Source organism: Danio rerio, chromosome 2, assembly GCF_049306965.1.
Source record: "Danio rerio strain Tuebingen ecotype United States chromosome 2, GRCz12tu, whole genome shotgun sequence".
NCBI classification, from domain to species: Eukaryota; Metazoa; Chordata; class Actinopteri; order Cypriniformes; family Danionidae; genus Danio; species Danio rerio.
The window spans coordinates 29762474-29783688 of record NC_133177.1 but is presented as its reverse complement, the minus strand read 5'-3'; the positions used below and the strand labels follow the sequence as shown (position 1 = coordinate 29783688).

General features: G+C 35.2%; 1 protein-coding gene and 1 long non-coding RNA gene across 3 annotated transcripts in view; one reads left to right on the top strand and one right to left on the bottom strand.

Annotated features, from left to right (window-relative positions):
• Positions 1–240: 240 nt before the first annotated feature.
• efna2a (ephrin-A2a) overlaps positions 241–21215 on the bottom strand; it is a 141043-nt gene continuing 120068 nt past the window's right edge. Inside the window, exons 3-4 of one of the 2 annotated variants that reach the window (XM_068222914.2) lie at positions 12515–12580; positions 241–1686 (exon numbers count right to left, since the gene is read on the bottom strand). In XM_068222914.2, coding sequence (XP_068079015.1) covers positions 1565–1686; positions 12515–12580 — 188 coding nt within the window. In that variant the 3' untranslated portion in view covers positions 241–1564. 2 annotated transcript variants of the gene reach the window in all.
• LOC137487824 (uncharacterized) lies at positions 7830–9812 on the top strand. Its single transcript, XR_011006583.2, has 4 exons — positions 7830–7958; positions 8635–8692; positions 8808–8872; positions 8987–9812. It is a non-coding gene; the product is annotated as an uncharacterized lncRNA (long non-coding RNA).

Sequence of the window (21215 nt, the reverse complement as noted above, 5' to 3'; positions counted from 1 at the left end):
AAATAACTCAACATGAACAAAGAAGGCTGAGAAAAATGTTCATTTTTGATGGAAATTTCAGATGGCACTAGAGGTTTTTGCATCTGAACTAATCATATGCTTCATAAAGTTACCTAAAAATGTATCCGTGGAATAAGCGGTTAGAAAAGTGATCTGTGATGCCATTTAATGTTTTGTGAAAGAATAAAAAAGGACCTTTTAGAATTTTAAAACCAACACCTGCAGAGATCGTCACAAAAATATTGTAAAATATTTAATATAGCTTTACATCCATGCCATACAAAGCCAAGCCAAAATGTCACTTGTCAACAATGCATCCTTCTATCACATGAGTGCACCTCGTAGACAAAAAAAGAACGCTTTATTTTTTGTTTTTCCATTTCAGCATGTTTCTTTAGTTCGACAGAACATGTTGGCTGTACAAAACGTCACATGAAAAAGAGGACACAATCAAATCAGATGGAAAGAAATGCTTTCTGTCTCTTTAAATACTGAATACAGTTTGACAAGACCACAATAACAACAGTATAAGAGTGAGAGAGTGAAAGCGTCCTGCTGCTGACTCACACACACACGCACACACACACACACTGTATCGCCACTCAAGACGCTAAAACCGTTCCTCATATCACATGAATAATTAATGTTGCTTTTAAATGCTACAAAAATAACATGAAATAGAATACAAAAAAATCCATTTCCTTTTCGTCCATGCCCGCAGTGCGTGCGCCGGTGAATTAAAAGTGGCTAGTCCCTGATCCTCGCAGATCGTTTTACTCTTGCAACACTCATTGCTTGTTTGTCCCGCGGAGCTGGAAAAAAAAATAGTAATGCAGAGTTTTTTTATTTTTAAGCGGCATTTGGGTTTGCACCAAAGCATTTATTCTCATTTCAGAGATTCAAAGTCCTCATCCGGCCACAGTTTTTGAGGTGACGTCCAGCAGTGAGCTCTGAATTTGGCTGCGTCTGATCCACCAGCTGAGCCTTACACCAGAAGAGTGGCTAAAAGGTCTACTTCTGTTGATTTTTTTGCTAATAAAAATATATTGTTACTATTGTAAGAAGATCAGTTTCACAGTGTTTCACATGCATGTGAATGTCTAACACTAAGTTCCTAGCTGCTGGCTACCACAAAACACATTTCTTCTCTCCCTTCAACCAAAAAATAAAACTAAAACTCTGAAGAGAGTCCTTTGGTGTTGAGAGGGAAATCCCCTTTTAATTCTAGGGCTGAATGTGGTTTATAAATGATGTGGGGGGCCGATAGGACAATCCAAATGAGTGTCTGAAATCTTTTGTAAACCGCGACGCCCTGAAACGTGACGAAATGGCACATGAATACAAGCCTCGATTACATGACAGCATATATAAAAGGTCACATTCCACAAAACTGCAAAAGCAGCGCGAACGTCTCCGTCCTCGACTGGTCTGCGAGGAGCTTGTTCGGTTACAAAAAAAAAAAGGATGACGGCGCAGTAGCCTATGGTCTGGGGGTCTGGATGAGAGAGGGCTTCCCTGAGGGAGTATAGATGTAGGGAGAGGGCAGACAGTCTGGAGGAGCTTCCTAAACGCCGGCCAGCAGAAACACCAGCAGCAGCATCAGCACAGCAAGGCACGGGCCGTCCGCCCCGCAGCGCTGGCTCTGATCAGTCAGGAAGGGCTCTGGAGACTCGTAGCCCGAACCATCTGAAACACAAACACAGAGAGAGAGAGACAGCAAGCGCTCGGAAATGCATACCTTTACTCAAAGCAGCAGGAGCCCGCAGCGCTGACCTAATTACAGTTTAATTACCGAGGCTGAGGATCTGGATCACATTTCACACCGTTTTCATAGATTGCACGAATCTGTGACGATGAATTTAAAATATAAACTGGATTTCCAGTTTTGGGGGCTGATGTTGTAAAATGGAATTTATTTACTGTCAAAGAGCCACTTGTATCCAGAATACATATCTGGATTACGTAATCAGTTTTCAAAAATTCGGTAGCCCTGTAAATTTTAGGTAGTTTTGGCAGGCTAGGTACTTTTTGTTGATTACAGTGGGGGAAAAGTATTCAACATATTATGTGTTTTTGTTTTCTCGAAAAAACATTCTAAAGAAGCTGTTGACATGGCATTACACCAGATTTTAGTAAAAACCCAAACAATACAAACATAAAAAAAAAAAAATCTGAAATAATTCTGTGTAATAACAATGCAATGTGATTTTTTTTTTCAAAGACTTGAACAGATTTGTTGATTTTTCAACAGAGTGTAAACATCTTGATGGTTCTGTGGGTCTCGTCTATCAAATCTGATCTTTAATAATTGTTTTCTATTGGACTCAAGTCAGGTGATTGGCTGGGCCATTCTACAGCTTGATTTTCTTTCTCGGAAAGCATTTGAGAGTTTCCTTGGCTGTGTTTTTGATCATTGTCTTGCTGAAATGTCCACTCTAGTGTCACCTTCATCCTCCTGCTAATGTAGATGCTGACCTAAAGCAGCTTATATTTATTTACACTGACGGAGGGCAGAGGGTTGCTGAATAACTACTGAGAGATTTTAGCTGCTGTCTGGGCTTTCATTGGATTTCTACACCTCCCTTTCTTCATGTGTTCAATACTTTTTCCCAGTGTCATTTAATTTTATTTCACAAAACATAATTTGTAAACTAATTCATATTGCTTTATTTGGATATATTGATTTATTTGGTTGTTACCAACATCTGTCAAGTCAATAGCACCTTTAGAAATAGGTTTTCTGAAAAGAAACGGTGACATGTTGAATACTTATTTCCCCCACTGTATATTTTATGCTGCATTTTGTTTTTATGCTTGATTTTTTTTTTACTAAAAAATTGGCTTAACCTATATTTTGAAAGTACTTTACACCTGTAATTGGAATCGTCACAAAACATTGTCAATAAAACAAACTTGTAAATAGATTACATTACTACTTAAAATTAGCATTTCGGTTTTGAGGAGATTACACTTTTATTTAATTTACATAATTGCATATCATTGTATGAAAATGCACTTAATATAATCTCTCAGTTGGCGTTTCTGTGTAGAGTTTGCATAATCTCCCTACATTTGCGTGAGTTTTCTCCAGGTGCTCCAGTTTCCCCCACAGTCTAAAGACATGCAATACAGGTGAATTGGGTAGGCTAAATTGTCCGTAGTGTATGAGTGTGAATGGGTGTGTGTGGATGTTTCCCAGAGATGGGTTGCGGCTGGAAGGGCATCCCCTGAGTAAAAACATGTTGGATAAGTTGGTGGTTCATTCCGCTGTGGCGACCCCGGATTAATAAAGGGACTAAGCCGAAAAGAAAATGAATGAATGAATGATTACATATTGTGATTATTCATTAATTCATTTTCTTTTCGGTTTAGTCCCTTTATTAATCTGGGGTCGCCACAGCGGAATGAACCGCCAACTTATCCAGCATATGTTTTATGCGTCGCCATATTATGATTAATATACTTTTATTATATTTACCAGCATTTACTTGGCTACGTGTCCACCGAAGCTTTTGTGCTGAGGAAACACAAGCTGAGTCTTTTTCCCCAAGTTGTTGTCAATAGAAGCAATGGAAGTTTTTTAAAAACTCTGGCTGTGTACTAGCCAGGCGTTGAACATGTGTTTTATGTTCACTGCTGAGTGCTCAGTGTTTTTTAAATACTTTGACAGTTGGAGAAGTGCTCACAGCTGATTTAAGGAAAAGCACTCATGTTTCTGCAGCGCAAAAAAAAGCTTTGGTGGAGATGCAGCCTGATCATGTAAAAAGTAATGCTAAGATTTTTTCTTTGTTATATAATTTACTGTTTATGTAATACAGGAACAACATAACTGTTTGTCTGAACCTCTATATTGAGGGTCAAATATTTATATTACCTCCTAAAATTTGTATTTGATAAAAAAGTCAAATATAATCTAATATTAACCCAAAACATAGTAAAATCATTCATTTATTCATTTTTTTCTCCTTTCGGCTAAGTCCCTTTATAAATCAGGGGATGCGACAGGGGATGCACTTCCAGCAGCAACCCAGTAATGGAAAACATTAGTCCAGTCACATTATTTAAAATATAGATCAGGGGTGCCTAAACCTTTACGTATGAAGGGTAAAGTGCCAAAAACCAAATATCATTGAGTGCCGTGAAGCAAAAGTTTCCATAGGTCATTTCCTAATTTATTTCATAATGTTTAAAAATAAATATTAAACTAAACAAAATAATAAAATAAAAGAATTATTAAAATAAAAATATTACTTTATATCGTATTAACCAATGCAGTATAATTTGAAATTATAACTAATTACATTAAAACACAAACAATTTACATAAACCTAAACAACAGTGGAGTTCAATGCTGAGTACACTGCAGGATCAATCAGAATTTGCCTTTATTTGCTCACTGATGTCTCTGCATTGTTATCTGTCAGGTGACAGTACATACATAAAAAAAACAGATTTATTTACAACATTTATTTGAAATTGAGTTTTTTGTAGCTTATAAAAAAAAAAATATTTGAATTATAATGAAATTACAGTCTTTAAACCATCCACTAATTCTCCCTCTCTTCTCAGATAGGATGGTGGGCCAAATCAAAGGTTATCATGGGCCAACTTCGGCCTGCAGGCCCTAGTTTGGCCATCTCTGATATAGATTATGTTACAAACTACATTTTTTATGTTGAGTTCTAATCAGTAATGCAAGTATCAACCCAGGACTGCCCATACTATATGTTTGTTCAAAAACAAGGAGGTGGGAAGTTTTTATTTTTAAAGAAGCCTTTTATACACACAAAAATGATGCTTGTGTTTAAAAAAATTGTTCAAAAATTACACATTGTACAGTTGAAGTCAGTATTATTAGCCCCCCTTTGGAATTTTTTCTCTTTTTTAAATATTTACCAAATTATGTTTAACAGAGCAAGGAGATTTTCACAGTATATCTAATAATATTTTTTTGTGTGAAAAAGTCTAATTTGTTTTATTTCAACTAGAATAAAAACAGTTTTAAATTTTTTAAACACAATTTTAAGGACAAAATTATAACTTATAATAACTTGCCTAATTACCCCAACCTGCCTAGTTAACCTAATTAACCTAGTTAAGTCTTTAAATGTCACTTTAAGCTGTATAAAAGCGTCTTGAAAAATATCTAGTTAAATATTATTTACTGTCATCATGGCAAAGATAAAATAAATCAGTTATTAGAAATGAGTTATTAAAACTATTATGTTTAGAAATGTGTTGAAACAATCTACTCTCTGTTAAACAGAAAACGTCTTACATCTCAAAAAAAAAAAAAATATATATATATATATATATTTATATATATATGTTTTATGATCTAATATCTCTTTTTTTATACTTTATTTTTATTTTATTTTTTAAGGAAGAAAAAGGAAAAGAAAAAAAATACAAATAATAAAAATTAAATAAAAAATATAACACATCGAAACTTAAATGAACAGTTGACTGGTCACATATTACCTTACAGTTCACATTAAAAAATACATATAAAGATCAGTTTACACTTTGTAAAGGGATACGTACAATCCATTTCTCCCAATATTACAGGTATCTATCAGCTTTTAGTTTTATAGACAAAGTCATCCTCTCCCTATTTTGAACGTTAGGGATATCTAAGATTTGATTTCATTCAGATTTTGTATGGGGTTCGAGCTGTAGCCACTTTTGAGTTACAGCTTTCCTACTGGTTGCTAGAAGTATTTTTACTAAATACTTGTGTTTTACCATTACGTTGGCTGCAATGTTGCCCAGGTAAATTGTTGTAAAAGAAAAGTCCACTTCATCACCAAAATATTTCGCATTACTTGCATTACATCCTGCTAATATGACTAAATGGCTGGGCAACTCCAAAATACTGCATGTGAAAATGGTTTGCTAAGTCTTCACCACATTTCCTAATCTACCAGCTCTTAAATTGTAATTTCTTAATTTAATAGAAAAACTGAAATTTCAGCTGACATGAAAACAGTTTTTTATGGAAACTGTGACTGTTTTGCTGGAATGATTCTTTGATATTTTGTTACACCATGAATGTTTCTGTCACTTTTGATCAGTTCAATGCACTCCTACACAAATCTCGCCTTTTGAACGGTTTTGCACGTTTTTGTCCATGTTGCAAATTCGAAATATTGGAAAAACAATATAACAAAACTGTCACATATGGGTAAATTTGCACAAAATAAAAAAGGAAAACCCTCAAATAGATTTCCTGTTCTCCTCCGAGTGAACTTAGTGTTTCTTTTTCAATGCACGTCCAAGAATGTCTCCACTTCATCTTTCCAGCCAGCATTTTAGCTTGTAATATACCAAGCTTCATGTGGATGGAAAACTGGCTAATAAAATTTGACATACAGAGGCAATGTTGTTGGCCATGTAACAAAGAAACCAGAATTGCAAATGTGAATAACAGCATCATGCACAATTCTAGCTTTCCTCTCCAGAGCCTGATGAAAAACACAGATTGTTATCCTGACATCTTGTTTTAGCAAGTTAACACTATGCTAAGCTACTAAGCTAAGATGTTAGGGTCTCCAAGGAGGGATAGGGTCTTACATAACAGTGACAGCTCACATGAACTGCCTCACAATGCAGTATAATTCACAATAATCTATAATGTAGATGGCTAGAAATTCATGTAATCAATGAATACAACAATGTGAATGTAAACAAAGCTCTGACAAGCTGAAATATTATTTGATCTGTTTGTTTGTTTTGAAATGGGAAAACAAGAATGGCTGTGACTCTGAATCAACTTATGATGTCAATATCTGATTTAAATATGATGTGCATCTGCCAACAGTTAATCCCCAAATTAATTTAAAATCTGTGTAATATTTTTGCATTTTAAATAAAATTGGATCCATTCACTCACTCACTCACTCACTCACTCACTCACTCACACATCCTTTAGCTAAGTCAGCTCAGGGGTCAACACGGCAGAATGAATGACCGATTACTCTGGCATAGGGCTAGGCGATATGGCAAAAAAATGAATACGATAATTTTTTTCATATCAGTCGATATCAATAATTATCATGATAAATGTCAAATCTTTATATCTACCAATTTTAAAGGATTTTTATCATGCCAATCCCTTTGTGCAGCTGATTTAACACATTTTGTGAAATGTTTTAGCTGTCTGACAATATAAATAAAAAATATTAAAAGAACAATCTTAATAATTTTCAACAATCAAAGACATTACCCTACAAGTTATTGTATTTTATTGTTCAACATCAGAATTAAAAAAAAATGCCTGCGCAGCGTTACGCATAGTATATAAACATTATCAAACACTTAACATTATAAACATTATCAAACAAAACTGTCAATATCATTTTATTAAAAAAAAATGTATATCGTGATAATAATATCGTTATCGAATTATCACCCAGCCCTACTCTGGCATACGTTTTATGCAGTAAATGTCGTTCCAGCCACATAAATTGGATCAAAATAATCATTATTTTATAAAGCAGTCATAATTTAATATTTTTCAACAAAAATCAGATTGTTACCAATCAGAAAACTTAATGATAAATTTCGTTTGGAGTTTTAACACACTCAAAAAAATGAATTATGGCTTTAGTTGGTCCAAAGAATGTAACTATGTTTAAATTAAACAATCCGCTTATGTTTGTGTATTAAAAATAAAAGTGTTGTGTTGGAAAAAATTAGAAAAAGTAAGTTTTCACATTTAAACAGCTTGCTTAATTAACATGAATGAAAGGGAGTTGTGTTGCTTCTGTAGTACTGCATTTTGGTCAATAGGTGGAGTAATATCTGCACATGCGCAGTTTCAAAACAACACAGGAAGTAAAAAGATTCAAACCACAACGATCACTCTCAGCTCGGCGCCATATTATGGGAATTAAAAGATGAAGATTACAGTACAAATTGAGAACGTGCACAAAGCTTTCCCCAATGTGGACACACAGGTGAGATTTTTTTTACTTTTTATGTATTTATACTGAGGCTGTGACAACATTTGAATCATAAATGTACTCTCTTGTAATACTTTGTTATGTTTGTGTATAGTATTGCTATGAAATTGCCATGTTCCCTGTGTCTTTTCCACATTATAGACAGATAAATGTATAGTGTGTTTTGCATTCCTGTGAAATGTTATACTTGGTATATATTAACTCCCCCCAAATAAAGTTGCAAACGTTGGTAGTAAGGAATAGTCATGTTAGAATAGTCTAAGCTTTTCACTCATCATAGCACACGTGCTGCTGATAATGTGACAATAAAAGTGATTTGATTTTTTATTTGATTTGATGGTCTTTATTTTAAATGAGTGTCAAGCAGTTTGTCGAGTTTGAATGCTAGTTTTGATAACTTACATAATATTAATTAAAATGTGGTGTTGGCACATTGTTATATATTATCTAATTGTATTATTCAAGCCTGTTAACTTAAAAAAAAATCAGCAAAAATGCATTTGTGACACCTAAATAGGATGACATCTAGCATGATGACATATTTAATGTGAGCTTATTTGTTTGGTCATCTAACACGTTTTAATTTTTAAGTTTAGTAGTTTGCTATGTATATTATTATATTTTATTATTTTAAATCTTTGCTCACTCACATCTATTTTCTCCCTCATAGGTTTACAGCTCAACCTCTAAAGTCCCATATCTGGCTGAGGAGACTGTGGATCATCCAGGTACTATGCCTTTAGATGCCTATACACACATTAAAATGATGTACAGTAAAAATTACTAGTAATTTTAACTACTAATTATTTAGTAAATTACTAATTGTCATTTCATGTCATTTAGAACATCACCAGTGGAAAAAAAAGGTGTGAATGCATCCTCAAAGCCCCTAAGTGAGGGAGTACATGGTAAGCTATTTTATTTTATTTTTTTAAACATTTTGTATTTTCCTCTTAAATCAATTCCTCCTTTCTCCTTTGATCTGTTGGTAAATGTTTTATTTTTTTACCTGACTTTTTTAGGATGCTGGGCATGATGAAGCGCAAACCTTGATGTGCAACACCACCTTATGAATCTACAGTTGTTTCATTAACATTTAGCAGACTCTTTTGTCTAAAGTGACTTACAATTGAGGACACATTCAGGAAATCAACAAGAAGAGGCAATGCATCCAAGATGTGCTAATTATAAAAAAAAAAAAAAAAAAAAAATTAAGAATGCTTCTACATGTGGTTTGTCAAGCCCACACACCTGTTTGAAGCAGACTTCATGCACAATGTTTTGTTTTTTGTTTTTTAGATATAGGGAGTGGTTGTAAGAAAGTGTCTGGTGCAAATGTACATAAATGATGCAAGTGTCAGAGAGATGAATGTGTGTAGCTATTGCATGTTCTGTGATGGTTGGTCTAATTTATGGTGTAGTGCTGATCGTGTTACTTTGCTTTAAAATGTTAATCTTTCTTTGAACAACTGAAGTGTTATCTGCTTTTTCAGTGTAAAGAAAGTACAGTATAGTTTACAAAAGAAGACTTAATTTTTCCAAGTATATTTTTGATAAATCATTTGAAGGCAGAATATTATTTTTGAATGTTTTTTGTAATATATGAAAAGTATTATTTTGAAAAGTGTATTTTATGATGCTTTTGTAAGCATATTTTTGTAAATCATTTATTGTTTTTAATTTACTTCATACTTGTATTACTATTATTTTAATAGTATTAATATTTTAACTTATTGTAATAAGTGAAGATACAGATTAAGACAGTATTTGGATTTTGATAATCATTTTATTGCTGGAAAATATGTAAAACTGTAAAAATGCTATTGAATAAACTCAATGAAACGGAAACTGTTTTTTTATTTGGTTAAACATAACAATATCAATTTTAGAATAATTGAACTTAAATAACTACATTGATTAAAGCTAAAATATAAATGTTACGTTGATTGAACTAAACAACATTACATTACCTTTATGTAACTAACTTAAGTTCACTAAAATTAATATTCTTTCTTAAAGGTAACTTAACTCGGTTACGTGGAACCAGTGGACAAAAAAAAGTTAATTAACGCCAACATATCATTTTTTTGAGTGCATGATATTACTATGGTAATAATACAATTAGCTATATTTTAATGATAAAAAAAAAAAATTGAGAAATCCATTAACATATCAATTGACACATGAACCACAGCAAAACGTGTTTATTATATTTTATAATCATTTTATTAATATAGTATAATGTATTATAATATTACATATAAAATTATATTTTGATATATTATATATTATAATGTATTAATTATTAATATATAATATATTTATAATTTTAGTTTAGCTATTCATTTAATTTTCATAATTGCATATTATTGTATTCATACATTTTTCTCCTGCTCAGTCTCTATTTCAGAGGTCGCCACAGCGGAATGAACCACCAAGTATTCCGGCATATGTTTTATGCAGTTGATGCCCTTCCATCTGCAACCCAGTACTGGGACACACCCATACACAATCATTTATACTCACACTCTTACACTACAGACAATTTAGTTTATTCAATTCACTTATAGCACATCTTTGAATTGTGGGGAAAACTGGAGCACCCATAGGAAACCCACAGCTTTGCTTTGTTGTTCCCTTCTTCCCTTTTTGTTTTTATTTGCTGTCTGCTATCCTTCTAAAATCTAGCTATTTCAATTGCCTTACAGAGTTTTCACGAGTGGACCAATGACAAGAGGATAGGGGTCATTTAAGTGCTCCAGTGACTACTTGCACCAGACTAGGGGGAATCCGTCATCTCTTGCCACTGCTCTTTGTTTTTGTGTGTGAATTGTGTGTATGACCTGTTCTCTGGTTCACTTCATTATGTTGAGTTGTTCATCTATTCAGAAGGTCCAAACTAAATTACAAAAGGGAAATTAATGTAAAGTATGTCACATGACCTATATCTTACAAACACATAGCTGATTCTGTGTTAATCCGTTAGTTTAGAAGCCACCTATGTTTTCTCCACCAAGCCTAGTTTTAGTGACGGAAGATGTTTTTTTAGTTATTTAGAGGTGGGAGGGTTTAGTTAGTATGTTTAATTTGTTATTTTCTTTGACTTAACGCAGCTTAATTTCCTTCCATTTGTAAGGTTTGTTTCAATTAGTTTTTTTGTTTCTTTTGCATTTGTTGATTTGTAAATATACTTTGTGTGATTTAAATATTCTTATTTTTTCTTTTTATCTTTATTTGTAAATAAAGCGAACCACTTTTTGCCATGTCAATTTTCTGTGTCGATTCATTGCAGCTAACGTATCAGGGGAATTTAAAAGATATTGGGTTGTCATAATTATGTCTAGCCCTTTTGATCCTCCAAGACACACGGGGCGTAACAGTTATAAAACAAATCTGAAAAAAAAAAAGTGTATTTTGATGGTGATTTGCAGCTTTGCAAGTGATCGGAAATCGGGCTCGATCACATGGTTTCAAACTCTATCGGAATTGTATGTTACCTCCCGAAACTTGAATATATGTATATTTACAGTTGAAGTCAGAATTATTAGCCCCCTATTTATTTTTTCCTCATTTTCTTATTAATGGAAAGAAGATTTTTTCAAAACATTTGTAAACATATAAGTTTTAATAAATCATTTCTAACAACTGATTTATTTTATCTGATCTTTATGACAACAACATTGCCAAAGCAAACTGTGAGATCTGTAAATTTTGGATTGCCTTCACAGTATTTTAAATCGACGTGCTATATATTTGATTTTTTCTTATATTTACTGTTGCACTAACGTCCAAAAGTAATTGACTGTTCAAGCTACCTCACAGAAATGCTTTGTTTGTTAACTGAGTTGTTCAATGTTAAAATAAAAAATAAGGATCATCCTGCATGTTTCTTCACTCCTCTTTATTCTTTCTTTTATGTATTAATGATGTTATCGGATCGAGTTCGGTATTGGTAATTACTCAAAATCAAATGACTCAGACTCGAAAGCAAAAAACCCTGATCGGGACTCTTTTACTCTTTACTTGATCTCAGGTCAAGTCAAATCTGCTTGTCTGGAAAACATAAAAATGTAACAAATTTAACATAATTTATTTTAGAAATTATTGAAGCCAAACTGCATTTGTGACCATTGGCTTCCATCAAATGTAATTTTTAAAAATATCTACATGGTCGCAGCAAAAAAGAGAAAATCAATCCTCGAATGTCATAAGAATGAGTAAATGATGTCTGAATTTCAGCAGAACAACTGCTTTAATATTAAATTTCCATGAGTATTGAAGCTAAATTCTTTGCAAATAACCCACAATAGTTTTCCTCGCTCTCATTAGACCTGGGCTGCTGTTATAACGGACACAGCCTGCATTTGAACACATTCTCACAGCTTGAAAATAAATATGACATCTCATTAACAAAATGTTCATGGAAAAATGTGTCAAACGCTGCTTATTTGCATTCTTATTATGTCCAACTGAAGTCTGGCATGCAGACAGGAAATGTTGTTCGTTTTTATGGCACCAACAGGGCGAAAAACAGTATAAACATGACTTACTTGTAGGCTTCACGTACACCTTCAACTTTAAACATGGTTTGCCAGCGTGGTTGGGATGAGGAGAGGCTGTTGAGAAAGAAGAGAAATAATGAGGAGGATCACTCAACATCCAATGAATCAATGTGTTTAAGATTCTGTCAATGATGTGGAGTGACACTCTCAGGCCTGACCCCTCCACAAGCAAAACAAGAACAAAGCCTGAGATTTTCTTCACGCCGAGGAAATGGCTGTGACCTTCAGCAGTTTGGTGTCGTCACATACAATGGCCTGCTACACAGAGTGCGTCCCACAGCAAATTAGCCCACACAGCACCCAGTGACCTGAGAGCCAGCAGTCCAGCATTAGACGAGCTCCACCAAAGTATCAGCTCCAGCGTTCATCTCTCTTCTTCAGACGCAAGCCTTCTGACAGATCACTTGAGTTGTCTGTTCTCCAGTCACACAACAAATCAACTGCTCATTTCCTTATATGGGTTTGCTGAGGAGTGAAATCGTTTATTGGAACTTGGTCATGGTCAAATATCCATTTTCTTCTTTGGATTAGTCCCCTTATTCATCAGGGGTCACCACAGTGGAATGAACTGCCAACTTATCCAGCATATGTTTTACGCAGCAGATGCCCTTCCAGCCACAACCCAAAACTGGGAAACATTAAAACACACATGCTCAAGAAATTGGTCTCCCCCCCTTGTCTCTAACTTTGCTAATTATTTTCTTGTATTTTCTGCTTTGCACAATACAGTGTATCCTTTAAATGAGTACTTCAAGGCCAAAATGGGATAACATTTTTTAAATAAATGCACCTTAGTAAAAATCATTACTGGTGTCCATCTTGAGACGAACCAAAGTTTTATTTTAGTAATGAAAAATAAAGTTATAAGACAAAAAATACTGTTAAAAAACAGTCAGCTTAGGCAGCGTCAGGACGTAGACGCACTGTTTTTTTAACATGTCAGTGTTTACGAATAGATTACATCAAAAAGAACACGAGTAATCTTGACAAACTATACCTCAGTCTTAAGCTGCAACCCTCAAGTAGCCATTGTAGCAGTTGTTTTTCAATGCGAAGCTTATAAAGAATGTATTTGCTAAATTTGTATAGAACACGCTTATTAGATATGGAGTGAACATTATTGCAATAGCAAGATACACAAGCATCCAATGCTGTACATCATGGTTAATTTTCAAAGGTAAGAATACTCAGAACAACATCCCATTAAACACATTTAGTCCAACAACAATAGTTTTGAATTATGAATGGTTATTTGTTTGTTTATATCTTAGTTTCTGCTTTTTTAAAGCGTTTTGTACAAGAGGTTATGTAAGCTAAACAAACACTAAACTTGGTTGAAAATGGATTTAAACTCTGCTAAACTAGAATTACTTACTCCCAGTAAGTAATACATTATATTGAAGTTGATAATTAGCCTCACCATGTTGGTGTTTCGTCAAATCAAATTTTTATGAGGTGTGTCGTTAGCCCAACCCTCAACCCCCAACCTGGACAATTTAGCTAATTACCATGTCTTTGGACTTGTGGGGGAAACCGGGGCACCCAGAGGAAACCCATGCTAATATGGGGAGAACATGCAAACTCCACACAGAAATGCCAACTGACCCAGCTAGGCCTCCAACCTGCAACCTTTTCGCTGTGAGGCGATTGTGCTACCCACTAAGCCACAGTGCCACCAAACTAGAATTCATTTATCTATTCATTTTCTTTTCGGCTAAGTGCCTTTATTAATCTGGAGTCGCCACAGTGGAATGAACCGCAAACTTATCCAGCAAATGAAATGCCAACTGACCAAGCCTGAACTCGAACGAGCGACTTTGTTGCTGTGAAGCGACAGTGCTAACCACTGCGTCATCATGCTCCCAAACTACTAAATTACTAAAACGAAATATATAAAATTAAACAGAAATATGTTGACAAAACTAAAAACAAAACTAACAAATCCATTAAAGAAATTAACTAATAGATAATAGACAGCGCCTAAAAATAGCCCCAGTTAAATATATTACCTATAACTGGATAACATTATAGTGTAATGTCATTGCGCCTACTGAAGCCATGGTATGCCAGTAAAGTCTGGTCTGAGCCTTTCCTGGAGAAACATTAATCTGTAGTGATCGCTGATTGGCTCCTGTACTAGTAGGCGAGGTTTCATTCGCCATATTGACCATTAAACTTTTCCCATTCAAAACTAAATGAGTGACGTGTCTTGTGTATTCTATAGTTTTGGACTATAGTGTGCTCCAGTTTTATATTTAATAAATAATTATTATCACATGTTTGGCTTCCTAAAATGAGAATGTAACAACAAGTGCACCCGATCAACTTGCAATTAATTTTAAAATGTACATAACTTCTTACTTAGACTTCAGCGTATCTGGCCTTAATGCTTGGCGATGTTTCCCTGTGGATTCAAACACTGTAAATATCTCAGAATCCTATCATAGAAGTAAAAGCTTCAAGCACAGTTAAACTAATGCAAGAAGTTTTCACAATTCCCCAAATCCCTTAGAACCCCCCCAAAAGCTCAACCCTAGTCTAGAGTTTGTCGCGTTCAACCTGAACGACCCCCCTCCTCCTCCTTCATCTCCCTGCGCCCCATCGCCCATCCCAGGTCATTGTGTATTCTTGTGGCGCGTCCAGCACACCGGATCCTAGGTTCATTGGAGAGCACCCAAGCTCAACCGCCGGCAGCTGTGTAGAAGACGCCTGTCAAGATGTCATCACAGCCGATCAATACAGGCGGAGAGATGGAAGTCCGGGGGTTAAATCTGACCAGGCCTGATGGACGTGTTCTTTTACCAGCAGACAATCGAGATCAGCCCCCACTTCCCCATGATAACCTCTCAGATCCATCTCTCATCGCTGACCCCACCGACCCTGCCGAAAAGCATCAATCCCCGAGGGACCGTGACGCCCAGTATCCAAACAATCCTCTCAGGGAGTGTCCTGAATGGAGGAGCCGGGGCCTTTTCCAGCCGTCCTGAAACAAAGGCCTTCACAATGTCTGGGAAGCGCGAGGCAGATGCATTAAAAATCAGTTTGGGGGGATCGGGGCAGAAACGCAGAGTTGAAGGGTATCTTTGAACTTTTTTTTCCGCCTGCTCTTTGTGGCATCGCACTCTCTCTCTTTCTCTTGTGCGTGGAGAAAACACTGCGGCGTGGATGATAAGCAGCGTTACGCCCTGCTGCTTTTGGGGGGATGTTGACTCAGAACGACGCCCCCTTTCAGTCTGAGCTGTCAATCAGAGAATAATCAGCAGTCAAATGAAAAGCATGTAGGATCTGTTGGGAGAGACGAAGACCCGTCCGGACACAAAGCCGGTGCGAGCTCAAAGTCACCGGGGTCTTTCTCTGTACTGTACACAGGTGGCTCCACATCTGTCCGCGCCACTGCCTCCCATGTCAGGAATTGTAATTACCATATAAATTATTGATTTGCTTGTGCCGCTCCCTGTTTTCTCTCCCGGCATCTTCCTGATGCAAGTCTTTCATGTTATCTTATTAAAACAGCTAGGCAGCTGAAGTGGGGAAATTAAGACATTTATTTTGTTTAATGTCTACTTTTAATTTGGCTAAACCACACCAAACTGTCTTCTCTGAAGGACAGTGAAACAAGTGATTGAAGGACAAGTTTGCCGTCTGAACCTAACAGTTTAAAGCTTTGTGAGGTTAATGGGAATGAGCTGTTGGATGTTTCTCATTTAGGAAACGCTAAAAGCTTTAGAGATTAAAGCATCTCTATTTCTCCATTTGTGTTTTTTCTGTCTTTTGAAACCCAAAATGAGAATATTTCGCTCAGTTAAACACGGTTGAGCATTTTAAAAATGTACTGCATCTGATATCTACGGCTTGTATGAACCCAGCAGGCACACAACATCATAATATTAGGTTAGATTTAGGTGAACTAAATTTAATGTCTTGCCAGCGTCTAAGGACAACGTTATTTTGACATCTAATAACAACGTCAAATTCCGTTAATATTTGGTTGATTTTAGGTTGTGTTGGAAAGTGACCCAAATCCAACATCGGATAGATGTCATGGTGGTAATGTCCACACAACGTCATGGTGTAACATGATGAGACGGTTATATTTGATTGATTTTAGGTTGATTTTATATTGGACATTGACGTCGGCCTGACGTTGGGTTCTGACGTCAACCAGATTTTCATTTCCAAACAAAATCTAACATTCCCACAACGTTGTAGTACATTGGGGTAAAACATCAATATGATGTCATGTTGACGTCCTGTGCCTGCAGGGAAGTTCTAATATTTATATTACTTACTAATACAACAGCAGCCTTTTCCGTTACCTCATGCTTTATGTACGTTACTGTATGCTCACAATCTACTATTTTGTTACCTCTTAAGTAAATTATAAATTTTTTATGACATGTTTTACGAATTTGTTTCCACTTTCAGGTAAATTGCGCGCATAATGTACCTTCCCAGCAAACAATTTTGTGTTTAATAGACATCTAAACGTAGACAGCTTGGCTAGAACTAGGCTAAACTTGGGCTGTCAGTGAAAATCTAATAGACATCTAGGAATAGGCTAACACTTGACTCGTTATCAAATAGACAGATTAGACAGACTTTATATGTGTAGTCACTCATGTTTCACTCTGTTTATTTGATGACTAGTCTAATTTTGGCCTATTTTTAGACATCTATTAGATTTTCACTGACAGCCCAAATGTAGCATTGTTTTAGCCAAGACGACTATGTTTAGACATCTATTAGACATCTTTAAAAACAACAAAAAAAGCTTGCTGGGTTGCTAATTCACTTTAAGTTTTTATGACCCTAGATCACAAAACCTTATGTTGCATACTTGTGGCAATGGCCAAAAATACATTGCATGGATAAATTTTTTTTATTTTTTATTTTTATTGAAACTTATATTTGACTTATGACTTTTGTGGTTTCGTGGTATTGGTACTAAGACTAAAGTGTTCACTTTGTAAGGAGTACTGTTCTGCTTTATTATACATATATAAGTCAATGAACATGAAAAGTACAAAAAAAATTATAAATAAGTAACCTTAGCTTAAATTGTTACATGGTTCTCTGGGATACTTGATTTTGATTGGTCAGATTTTGATTGGTTCCACGGTATGTTAGTCCAAAATAACTGTGGAAACTATATCAGAAGCTCATGTAGTTGTATCAATTCATTCTGACCATCAGTGAATACATTTACATCCATATTCATATGCTTGTCCAATGCTTTCTCACACCAATTTGTAACTTTTTGATTTAGTCACTAAATCGTTTGTATTCGTCCAATCTCTTTTCCACATTTTAGGATGATTTGCTCATCTCCCAGTGATGGTTGGGTTTAGGGGTGAGGTTTGATGCCACGCTTCCTTTTAAAAATCCTACATTTTCACGCAACTAAACTTGTACCATGAATCTGTAAGAATTTGTCAATAAATTGACAAAGTGTAAATTATTTATGTTTCCTTGTGAGATCAGGCTGGCTTGTCAGTCATGCCACTGTTTTTGACTGTTAGGCACCGTCTTGTGACTGAATAATACGTAAGTTAAGCCTGGTTTATACTTCTGCGTCAAGTGACCGGCGTAACCCACGACGCATTCAATGCGTGTAGCTGTGCATTTATACTTCTGCGCGCTATCTCTGTGGGTCTGCATTAACACTTCCGAAACGCTAGTTGGCAGTGTGGTGTAAATGTTCCTCTGTGTCGAGTTTCTTCGGTGCTGTTTTGCTTTTCCTGAACACTTCCGGGATGTACAAGTGGCTCAAACTCGCTCATTTTGAGGCAGGAACCGGTGGACGTGCAACAACTTTAACTATGAGGTAAACACAAAACAAAACTTTCCATCCGGAGCTCCTTCACGGGACTCCACACTTGTAAACAATCGCTCCATCAGGCTTGCACCATTCAAGCGGCTCTCGGTCCCGCCCAGACTCGTCAGCGCTACCAAGTCGACCAATCACAGAGCTTGCGCTACGTTTCGTTGCGACGTGTAGTTACATTTTTTGAGAGGTGCTCGTCAGCGACGCCGATGGCCACGGTGAAGGGCTATGCGTCAGCGCCGTAGTATACGCCCGCGTTTGATGCAGAAGTATAAATCAGCCTTTAGTGTGTGCTCCATTTAGCCATTTTCATTTCTGTCAGCTTTGACTTTATTTAAAGAGTTAATAAACTATTACGGCTCAGAATAACATTTTGTGACAAGTAGCCATGTAATAAGTGGAATAAAATAAATGTAGGCAGTTATTTGTCACAGAATAAAGCCCTTCTGACTTACACAACAATGTTGATGAGCTTTATTCTGTGATAAAAACCAGCGAGATGTACTTGATCCCTTAAAACACTTTTGCTTAGTACTTAAGGAATCAGTGAAAAATACACTTTAAAAAAGCAAACAAATTAGTAAATCATCATCAGTGTGTCTTAAAGCAAGTTAAGAATTAGTACATTTTGTGCACAGTTTACCTAAAACAAGATAATGAATTAGTAAATATTGCACAGTTTACTTAAAACAAGAAAACAAATAAGTAAATCTTGCACACAGTATACTTAAAAAAGCTAATGAATTTGTATATATTGTGCACAATGTTCTTTTATAATTAAGTAGTGAATTGGTAAATCAGGCATGTGGTGTACCTAAACAATGTAACAAATTTGTAAATTGTGCATATGAAGGTAATAAATTACTAAATTGTGTTCACAACGTACTAAAAATCAGCAAAACAAATGAGTTATATGTTTTTAATAAGGTCAAATTTGTCGACTGTGCAAAAACTATGCAGACTTTTAGCTTAAATGTCCTGTAATTCTGTTGCGTTTGTCAGAGGAAATTCAAATGAGAGAACAAAAATAGAATAACAAATAGTTCGAAACTTGAGCTGAAACTGTGTGTAAAGCACTCATTTTTCAGAGGTCTATGCGCGGATGAGGTTTCAGAGTGAGAAAGAGTCTCTTTAGCTTCCCTGGAGCTCATTGTGTTCTCAGAGGTCCCGAACAGTGCTGAATGTGAGGAGTCACTGAAGGTCTCCGTGATTGGCGGATTGACCCTGTCACTGAGATAAAGCCTGCTTGTCATGTTCACAACAGGCCTGCATATACACACCAATAGCTTTTACTGGTGGAAAGCAGCTAATTACCAAGTCAACAAATCACGTTTCAATCAAAATCAATTTAACATGACATACAGTTATCAATCTGATTGATTTAATTAAAGATGCACCTCTGTGTCTTTGACAATATGTAAATCTGTTTACTGAGCTTGAGATCCATGAAGGAGACTAAATTAAAAGTTGATGCAGACAATAATTATTACAAAAATAATACTGTTATGTTACATTTAAAGCATTGTTGTATATGCCTTAAACTTCAAACTGTGTAAACGTAAACAGAAATGGAGCTTGAATTTACTTTGGACTAAAACAACAACAACTGAGCAGTGGTTCTTAACCCGAGGGCCTCAGCAAACCTCCAAGGGTCCTCGGGATGACTAAATTATTCAACATAAGACAAACAGGCACTAAAATGAGCTGAAACTAGAAATCAAGATATTTCTTATTCTGATTCATCTCCTTTTTAAAGTGTTAGTCAGTGCAAGTGAAGTATTATCATCATCAGCTATTATTAAACAGGCTTTCAAATCAACTAATTGAATGTAAGCTAATAACAGCTCGTTGCTGCTTTCTACAAAAATGAAATTTTGGTAACTGTCAAATCAACATAGAATTTTGGATAGCTTTCTCTGTATGAACTTGTCCAGGGGCTATGGATGAAAATGTAACATTTTTGGCTAAATCTGCCCCATTTTCCTTTTTTTGTACATTGAGTGTGTATTGTCCCTGATTAAATAAGCAAATACATGAACAGTGTACAATGTACATGCATATATATGTATATATATTATATATATATATACACATACACACACACACACATATATATATATATATATATATATATACACACACATTTTATAACGATAATATTTTAAACTAAATAAACCACAAAAACTAAACAAAAATTAAACAAAAACATAAAAAAGGAAAGTTATTTCAAAATAGTTGAATTAAAACAGTATATCGATAATAAAACTGAGTTTTAAAACTTATTTTTTTTCATTTTCATTATTATTTTTTTTATTTTAACAATAGGATGTTTTTTTTATTATAAAGGAATATAAACATTATATCATCATTTACTCAGCCTTCACTTGATCAAAATCTACGGTATCTACAGTGAACATTCAAATTCCAAAACATTTTCAAAAATCAAAAATCCTTATGCTTAATCCTTATCCAGTAAATCTACTGGAAAGAGTGAGAATTTCCAAAGAACATTCAGCTCTTAAAATATTTGTAATTAAATATATTGCTGTTCCACGTATATTTTGTGTTTGTTTTCAGTTTTTGCTTTCTCTTCTCTTCCCCGTTGTGTATTCTGTCCTGTCCCTGGTGTGCGACCATTGGTCAATAAGGCCATCAATCATCATGATGATGCCACTCAGTGCACCAATCAGGAGCTGGTCCCCAGCATTTAAAAAGCATTCGCTTGCTCTTTCCATCAAGAGCACCTGATTCAGTACTATACTCCTCACTAGAGTGACCAGCCGGTTCATTATTTTCTGTTGTTTAGTTTGTTTCATATAAGTGCTTTATTGTTAAGACAAGCTTTTGTAGCTCAATTTACACGAT